The sequence below is a fragment of the Eublepharis macularius genome, chromosome 3, assembly GCF_028583425.1.
Source record: "Eublepharis macularius isolate TG4126 chromosome 3, MPM_Emac_v1.0, whole genome shotgun sequence".
NCBI classification, from domain to species: domain Eukaryota; kingdom Metazoa; phylum Chordata; class Lepidosauria; order Squamata; family Eublepharidae; genus Eublepharis; species Eublepharis macularius.
The window spans coordinates 99,128,991-99,138,655 of record NC_072792.1 but is presented as its reverse complement, the minus strand read 5'-3'; the positions used below and the strand labels follow the sequence as shown (position 1 = coordinate 99,138,655).

At 43.1% G+C, this 9,665-nt stretch overlaps 1 protein-coding gene across 1 annotated transcript; it reads right to left on the bottom strand.

Annotated features, from left to right (window-relative positions):
• Positions 1-1,545: 1,545 nt before the first annotated feature.
• Positions 1,546-2,226, bottom strand: C3H21orf62 (chromosome 3 C21orf62 homolog). Its single transcript, XM_054975092.1, has one exon. It carries the CDS (start codon positions 2,224-2,226, stop codon positions 1,546-1,548), a length of 681 nt encoding a protein of 226 aa, XP_054831067.1.
• Positions 2,227-9,665: the final 7,439 nt, after the last annotated feature.

The following is a 9,665-nucleotide window of genomic DNA, read 5'->3' as shown; positions in this document are numbered from 1 at the left end:
TTCTTTGGTAGAGTCTATAGCATAAGAAAATGAACAGAACAATCCTAACCAGAGTTACTCCTTTCCATTGAAGTCAACAGGTGTAACTTTGATTAGGATTGCCCTGTGAGGCATCCTATTAATTTTTCTTACATTTATTACACTTTATTTATTACACTTTTCTCATAATTATATTTAATACATTTCAATGCATACATAATTAATTTTAGGTATTACATGAGTGATCTATTTAGAAGCCTCCTGCTGTCAGGATTTGTATTGGTTATTTCTGAATGCATTAATACCTTAATTATGTCATTTATCCTCAAAATTCTAAATATGTCTTTGGTATAGCTTGGATGGAAAGCATCTTTGATAACTCATATAGCATAAGTCAGGTATATGATCTGTCTGTGTGGTGAATGGAGGAGAATGGGGTTGAGAGATGAGTAACACGGCAAAAAGGGAGAGTTAGATTAACACAGACTACTAGAACATTTTCAGAATGTATATGCTGTTCTTGAGCCTATATATAGGTAGCACAAAGTTGTCATTCTCACCTGTTCTGGAATAATTAATCAGTTAACAGAAATCTATTTGACCCCAATTTTTAGTACAAATATTTTACTCGTAAGCCAAAGGAAAACAGTTTGAGTGCATGCCTCACCAAATTTACATATACTTTTCATACATCAAGACTCCCAAGATTTTCTTCACAATTATGATGTCTAGAAACTTTTTTTTAAAAGAAGGCTCAGTATCTGTAAGCAAAACATCTATTAGAAATAGGGTGATGGTTAAGGAATCTTGCTATGTCATGAGGCAACATTATCATTATTTATAAAGCACCCTAAAAACTGTGTTCTGTGCCATGATTACACTAAAAATCAGCAGGCCCACTGGATATTTAAAAGGAATCCAAGAAAACCACACACATACAAATGTCCTGAGCTGAAACTTTATGCCCTGTATTCAAAACATGGAAACAACAACTGCTGGATATATGGAGGAATCCCAAAAGTTACTTTTTATCACACCATGTGAGCAATACTTGCACAAGAAAAATATTAGTAAAATCAATCCATAACAGCAAAGCAATATCCTAAGATATGTGATGCCCATGGATCCTGCTTGGATACTTTAAAAGCATTATCCAGGACTGGAATATTGATTGTGATGTGGTACTGAACATATTGTTCTCTGCAAGAATCTGATTGCTTAAAACTCAATTAAAGGAGCAGTTTGCTGATGTATTGCATGCAAATTTAGGATTGCAAAATCTACATTCCTAAGAACACTTTCATGCGAGTAAGCCCCATTGAATAATAAGGGACTTCTGATTAGACCTGCTTAGTGTTGCTCCCAAAGGGTAGACAATTCACACAAGGGACTGAAATGCAATGATCTCTAGATCCTAATGAAATAGGAAATATAAACCAGTGTAAACAGTGATGATTTTGATTAGATTTTGATATTTTAAAACAAATGGATGAGAAAAGTTTAGCTTCTACTACACTGCTTTTCTGATCCAGGGCAATGAATACATTGGAGAAACAGACAAACGTGTCAGTAAATGAATGTTATAACATAACTTTTGTTATTAGTAGTGAGGAAGTTATCGGAATATGGCAGACTTGGAAAGTGGTCCGTTATGTTGGAAATATTTTCCACACTATATGATTTCAGGGGGGTGTAACTGTTGAACAGAGATGTATAAAGAACAGAAATATAAGTAATAATTTGCCTTCCTTTGTACTGCACCTCCAATTTATCTTGCACTTCATTGTCATAGCTACTGAAGATGGTTAAACTGTGCTCTTGTAACTGACCATTGAGCTCCATTTTGATCTGTAGTTGTCGCAGTCCCCAGATAGTCAGGTACTCAGTTGACAGAGGAATAGAGCCACAGAGTGAGAGCTTCAAGTCATACACAGCTGTAAAGTTTAACAGCATTCCCAGCATAGCTGTGTCTGTGAACCAAATTGTCAGATTGTTGTAGTAAGTTTTGTCTATTGTATAAGGCAAGACAGTCTTACAATTACATATCAGGTTGGCCAAACTGTAATCACAGTCACTGTTGCCAATATCATCAGGACATGTGCAATTACGAATGGTGTTTTCCTTAGTGAAAATTAGAGTGTTGTTTTTTTGGCCCCATACAAAACAATCCACATACAAGCCAAAGAAGCCAATCAAAAAGAGATGGTGCTTGTGGGCTAATACTACTGTCATTTTTACAGGATTCATAGCTCCAGGAACCTTGCTTCTTTACATCAGTGAATATTATCAATAACTGCCACCTACAGAGAATAAAAGTAGAATTATTACCACAGAAGACACTTAGTTTCAGTTAAGTTCTTCCTCACACATGTTCTATCTTGTCTATTTATGGCTAGCTTGTATGTGGTCTTAGCAGAACCAAGTTATTGTGGGCTATGGACAAGAATCATTTCAGAGGTTTTCTTACGGCAATTCTCCCTACCCTTCACCATACATAGATAGTTTCTTTCAACCCAGGCTCAAATCCATTCTTGTCTATGAAGCCTTTGGGGTTGTCTTGGTAAGTCACTTTGCCATCTGTACAAACGAGAACAGTCACAATCTAGTTCAGGGGATCCCTGCAAGGACAAATAAAATCTGCAAAACAGATTGTACAGTAAATGTAGAGACAAGAAATAAGCAGGCTACTATGGTCTGAAGCAGACTCCCCACCTCCACCCCCACCCATTGCTTCAGTTTGAATTCTTTTGTAATCTTTAATGCTGTGATATAATACATGATACACCTTAAATCAATTAATCATAAAATTTCCACAGAATACACATTGGAGCCTTATTGGTTATTTAAAACATTTTTGTCCTGTTTCTAGCACATGAATGGCATACAAAAAATACAACAAAAACAATGTGTTTTATTACTGTCATTGGGTTCTTAGACATCGATGTCCAATTTTATTACTAAAGCAGCTCCACTGACCTCAAAAAAGCCAAAGTGGAAAAGAATTTGACCTTTGAAGTCAAGCTGACAAAAATAATAGCAGTAAAGCTCCTCTCTTCCTGCAGTATCTGTGCATAAGCATCAGTCCATTGAGAAGCTACTTAAGGGGAGCTGCACCACACTGCTATTCAGAAGCAAATCCATGTAGAACAGGGTCCAGCTCATCTGAAGCAGTGTTGTAGCTAAGTGCATGATCTCTGCACAAGGTCATAGATCAGAACAGTGGCCATGTGAGATTCTCCTGCTCACTCCTTTTCTGCTCTATAACATCTCCTCCCAAAGAAATAGAGGTTCTTGGACAGCTGCCCAGCCATGGTCTTTTATGAGTACTATGTCACTTCACATGCGAAAGCCAGAGATTGTGGACAGAGACTCAGAAAATTGTACTTCTCTTCCTCTTATGTTTCCTGCACCTTTTTTTTACAAGGAGTATATTTTTTCCACTGCTGAGCTAAAGACGCCTTACCTGATTCTGAAATCCATGCATTTGAGCTGTGCTTTTGCCTCTGCCAGCACATACTCGGCCATTTGTGTAGCCACATTCCCATTCCCACGCCTCACGCATGTCCAACCTATGTCCTGGCAAACACTTAAAATCACCTTTTGCAGCACAAATATTCTGCTCTTCGTGTTGGCCCAAGTATGAGCTGTTATCAGTTTATCAGTTTATGTCTTGCTGATGAAGGAATCACATGCTAAGCATAAAAGAATATCAGAGGAGTTTAAACTAGTGCGCAGAAAGCAGTAAACACCTTGTCCACAAAAGCAGAGAATCCTTCTTTGGCTGTGATTCCCTGCTGTAGATTGCTTAGCATCACAATTAATCTAGTGCCAATTACTTTGACTTGGGTTTTCAATTGCCAGAACCAAAAGAGGTTCCTAGGTTCTTACAACTGTTTCCAGTGAGACAGCTCCTAGTTACAGCTTTATGCACTTTTTAACTAATGAAAACTATGTTCGCTTCTTTTGAAACCCTCATGGATATCTCTTCAATCACATACCAAAAATACCAATAGGAAAATAGTTAATGTTAAACTTCAAAGGTCAAATTAATCTCAGCTACAGTTCTTTGAAGGTCAGTGGAGTGCTTTAGTAATAAATCTGGGCATAAATCTGGCCAATGATCTATTATTGAACAGATCCAGTTACTACCTCACAACACAATGTCTCTAAGTGTTTCCTTGCTTTGAGTTTTGTTTCCAGGCTCTGAATCAACTAAAGCAAAACATCTATTCTATGGTATCCTTCCTGACTGCGTTATAAATAGGCTAATATTTCTCTCACACATTGCTGAGCTCTGTTTGGATTGGTTTATTATTTGCCAACTAATATACTGCATGCAACATTCCCAGATCAAATTTTAATAAGCATGAACGGCATAACAGAGGCTTTTGTTATAAGGGGCAATGGGCAACATTGGTGGAGAATATGAGGGATAATATTCCCCAGGTAAATTGGTGAGGTAGCAAATAGTACTACACTTTATTTTAGTTCCCCCATCACTTATTCTTCACCCCCCTCCCCTAATTAAGGCTCTTACAACCTAAGCAGCAAGAAGTTTTGCTGTCTGAAGTTCAAAACAGACTAACAGCATCCATGTGTCTGATCTGCGGAGGACTCCACCACCATTTTAAAGCAATTTTAAAATGCTATGAAGCACAGGGCAGCAGGCTCATGCCCCCACCAGTGATTTTTCAGGCAGCAAACGGTTGTGAAGCTGTTCCAGCACTTGAAAGGTGTGGGGGGGGGGAGCAAGCAAGAGTGCCTCAGCCTGCTGTGCTGCAGGCCTAATCAGGATTGGGCCTTACAGCATTTTTAAATTGCCTTAAAATGGTGATGGAGTCTGCAGGTTGAACCTATGGATTCCATCATGTCTAGTCCAGCCCTGGACTAGACATGATGGATGAAGAAAGAATCCAAACAGCACTCCCCCGCCATCAGGGGCTTTTTTAATGCTGTCCAACTTCTGAGGCTGTTCCCTGATCCTATCTAATGGTAGGATCACCCCTGTTGGGCAGGCAAAAAATAAAATAACGAAGTAATGATTATAGTGTCAGATGAGGACTAGGGAGATCTGGGTTCAAATTCTCCCTCAGATTGAAGATGTCTTGGAGACCTTGGGCTAGTCACTCTCGCCTAAACTTTTAGAGGAGGATAGAACTATGTATGCCCCCTTGAACTCCTTGGAAGAAAGGTGGGATAAAAGTTTGGGAGCTATTTAGGAACTATGCACCTTTACTTGCTTCTGTAACATCTTATGGAGAAGCAGTGTAAACCTGTATGGGTAAATCCTATTTCTAACACACACACCCAATTTGTGGGTAGCTTATGGATACAACAGAGAAGAATATGCCACAGTGCATTTTGTGCAGTGCACGCAACAGAAAGCATGGGAGATGATGTGGCTAGAAGGAAAAGGAGTAGGATGCATTCCACACTGTGTTAGGAGTCCCTTGAGACCCTACACAATGCAGAAATAAACTTGAGAACCTTCTACATTAAAGTAGATTATTTCCTCCCCTTCCCCAAAAATTAATTCTATAATGTGGTAGCAAAATCATAGTCCAATAGAACGTTTCTAAAATAGTAATCTTTCTTCCTTGTATTTACTCACCTTGGCTCGCTTTGTTCCTATCACATGTGCGATACTACCCCTGCTTCATATTTGATGTGGCCAATGATGCTTGAGCCGAGATATTCCACACAAGCAATGCTCTGTCTCTTGATGTTGCAAGACAAGTTACTTTTGGAAATGCTCATTAGCCTTTTCTGATTATCTGCAACACAGACTAGTAGCAATGAGTCCTGAATATTGTTCTTCTCTGTTTTCAACAACTGTTGTCAAATGAAATGCCTATTCTAAGACACACTCTTGCTTGAAAACTATTACCACCTACATTGCACTGATACTTGATCCATTGGTTATCTGCCTGGATATGGTAACGCACGTACTCCCAATTGTGATTCCCACTCAAACTACTTTGCTGCTTGCATCATTTGGCATTTTTGAAATGTATTTCCCTGAAGTTGATGGCAAGCTTTCCTTTACAAGATGAAACAATGACCAAATCAGCCACAAGCTCTTAATAAGTATTACATCTTTTAAATCATTATTCAAATTGAGAAAGGGGAGTGGCAGCCTAGACATATAGTAGCCAATTACCCTTGCAGTGGAATAGGTTTTCAAACATATCTTTTGTAGAGCGTTCCTTCTTAGAAAAAAATGCAGTGACTGTATCTTTCAGCAATTTGAAGTATCAACACAACTAGACCAATGGCTAGGATTTTCTTTTTTAAAATATTCAAAAGATTTGGAATGCTGTATAATTGACTAGCCAACATATAGTTCTTGTGATAACTAAATTTCAATAAGTCAGTATTTTATCTTGCAGATAATCAAAATGTTTGTGTTTTTATTTGGCTCCTCATAGTTTGAAATTCATCCTAGATTTCATCTTTGAAGCTTTTATTGACGTTTACAATTATTATAATTTCTGTTACTGTCATTCACTCAGATTTCTCTTTTTTGATCTTTAGAAACCTGGAGCACAGATATGAGAACTATTTAGCTTTCCCAGTTAATTCAAAAACCTCTATCAGTCAGTTCATAACATCACATAAAAAGAAGAGCCAGCGTGGTGTAGAGTTATAATGCTGGACTAGGATCTGGGAGACTCGGGTGCAAATCTCCACTGCTTGCTGAGTGAATCTGTACCAGTCATATGCTCTCAGCCTAATCCACCTCACAGGGTTATTGTGAGAGTACAATGGAGGAGAGTAGGAAAATGTAAACCATTTTGGTGAGGAAGGTGGAGTGGAAATGAAGTAAATAAATATACAAATCAAGCAGCACAGCAGCACAAAGATTTGGCTAGCAGCAGTCTCTTTCAAAGAAGCAACTACATCATTCCTAAACCTGGATGCCATTGCACTCTCCATGCTGATGCGGCATCAGTTCTATGATCTCTCAGCAGAGAAAAGAAAGTCCAAAAAAGGCTCAGTTCCAAGAAGATGCAAGTAATAGCAACTGCACTGGAATCCATAGTGACGTTATCCACAACTGCCAGTTATATAGCAGCATGCCAGCAGTGCCCCATTGCCTACCATATATGGAAGAAGCCAACAAACACAGGCTGATGCTGGTGCAACTTCCCAACGCCCCTCTGCCCCCACCCATGCACAGAACAGAACAAGAGCAGGAAAAAAATAACCCTTCATCTGTATGGCTTGCTGTGGCATGTCCCATAGGAGCTTAGCAACTGCAACACTCCACAGTGGGGGTGTGAATCCCCTTCTCCAAATGCATACCCTTTTCTCAGACTAGCACACAGAAAGGGAAGCATAGTCAACCCAACAGTATCCCTGGACACTTTCGTAGCTCATTCAGCACAGGGCACCTCAAAGCCTAGGCAAAGAATCAGGCCCCATTGTATAACAATGTCCTAAGGAGCAGACGTTTTGAAAGGCAAGAGCAGCACAGCTACTAGGACAAAAGCAAAAAACACAAGACATTGGCCCCTTTCACACTCAGGTTTAAAACCGATGGATTTGAGCATTCGCACTATCACCATAACAGTGGCTTTGCATCCCTACATTTTACACTCTCCGCTCCCGATTTGATTTTGCATTCATTTCTGCATTTTATACTAGATATCAGGCACTGAATTTGCCTCGGGCTTTGTGGGCTTCACAACACATGTCATGGTTTTTTTTAAATTTTACGTTTGCGCATGCGTGGTAACATTATGCTGCTGCGACATAGCCTCTTTGTTAGACTAAAATCCTGCCCTATTTGTGCAACCACCCAAACTTATCATGTTTGAAAGTAGTGATGAGTGGTGTTGAGAACTGATTACACCTTGAACCTTTTTCCATGCAAGGAGGACGGCACAAGAGCAGCTACATTGAAATTAACATCAACCCATGCTCTCCCCCTTGACTGCCAACCTTTTATTACTGTTGCCTGCAATCAGAGAAGACAATAAAAACAGGCAGATTTCCATGCAGCGAAGGCAACAGGAGGGGGATGCATAGGGAAACCACTCCATTTGTGGTGGGAAAGCTCCTGTCCCAAGCAAGCCACTGTTCTGCTTGTTCTGTCCACTTGCTCAACCTGGCATCATAATAACTGTTAAATGTTTTAAAGTGCTTAATTTTTTCACATAAATTCACAATGCTGCAACATTGCTGCTCTTCAGAAATACCAAAAATAAAAAAATAAGGAAAATCAAATGGGGAGCTGAGGAGGGTGGGGTACAGAGCAGCAGAAGCAGGGCAGTGAAGCAGGGAAGTGCCTGGCGCAGCTCAGCCAGGGCTCGTTGCACTGCCAACCCCCATTCCTCACCTGGGAGGGCAATGGAGCAGGGAAGCACCCAGTGCTGGTCAGCCAGGACTCACTGCGCTGCCCACCTCCACTCCACTAGCATGGGAGGGCAGCAGAGCAGGGGAGCGCCCTGGACAGCTTGGCTGGGGCTCACAGCGCTGCCCACCCCAGCTTCACTCACCCAGGAAGGAAGCAGAGGAGGCAAGCAACGGGCATGACTGAGCTGCCCCTCACAGCAACGTTACTGCTCTTCAGAAATACAACTTCCCCCCGGAGTTCAGATGGGGAGCTGAGGAGGGAGGGGGGAAGAGCTTGCCCCAGCTCCACATGCTTGGGAAGGAAGTGGAGGAGGCGAGCAATGGGCACAGTTGTGCTGCTGCTTGCTGCTGCCCACTCTGGCTCCACTTGTCGGGTGCCATGTGCAGTGCATAGCCAGAGCCCACCCCCTCCCCTCCGGGGCTGCTTGCTTATCCAAGCCACAGTTCCTCGGGAATGCAGGACAGATGCCCCGGCACTCATGGAGTTTCCTGCCTCCCTTGTGTTCTGCGCCCATCTTCCCTCGGGCCAGGCTGGGCCAGACAGAGGATGCTGCATCGCACTGCCACCGAACGTCCTTTAGAAAAAAAATGGCGAAATAAGCATTAGGGGAGCTGATGAGGGTGGGTGTGGTTAAATCTGCTCTGGCCAATCAATTTATGATAGGAAAGGAAGAGGGAGGTTGAGAGGCATACGCATACACCAGGCCAAGTGCCCGGTGTACGCGTGAGTACACGCACGCATACAATGGGCCAAGCCCCAGGGCCGCATCGAGGGGGGGCAGGGTGTAGTCTGCCCATGGCACCACCAGGGAGGGGGCACCGGGGGCAGCTGCCAGCTGCCAGAGGGCTCAGGCAGCAGCACGGGCAGCCTCACAGCCCCCCACGCTGCCTTTCGCCTGCCCCGCAGGACAGGGGGCGGCTGGCTTGCCACGCATCCCCTGTCCTGCAGGGCAGGCAAAAGGCGGCACGGGGGGCTGTGGGGCCACCCGCACCATTCACCTGTCCTGCGGGCCGCACTGCCTTTTGCCTGCCTTGCAGGGCAGGGGGGTGCGTGGCAAGCTGGCGAATGGCAGGTGAATGGCGCTGGCGGCCTCGCAGCCCCCCGTGCTGCTTTTGCCTGCTTTGCAGGGCAGGGTGTGTGTGGCAAGCTGGCTGCCCCCTGTCCTGCGAGGCAGGCGAAAGCAGCGTGGGGGGCTGCGCTGCCTTTTGCCTGCCCTGCAGGGCAGGGGCTGCCCGGCAAGCCGGCCATCCCCTGTCCTGCAGGGCAGGCAAAAGCAGCGCGGGGGGCTGTGAGGCCGCCCGTGCCATTCGCCTACGGGGAGGCAAAT

Bases quoted from the DNA above. Each gene is read 5' to 3' on its own strand.
- C3H21orf62 (XM_054975092.1), bottom strand. From the start codon at position 2,226: ATGAATCCTGTAAAAATGACAGTAGTATTAGCCCACAAGCACCATCTC.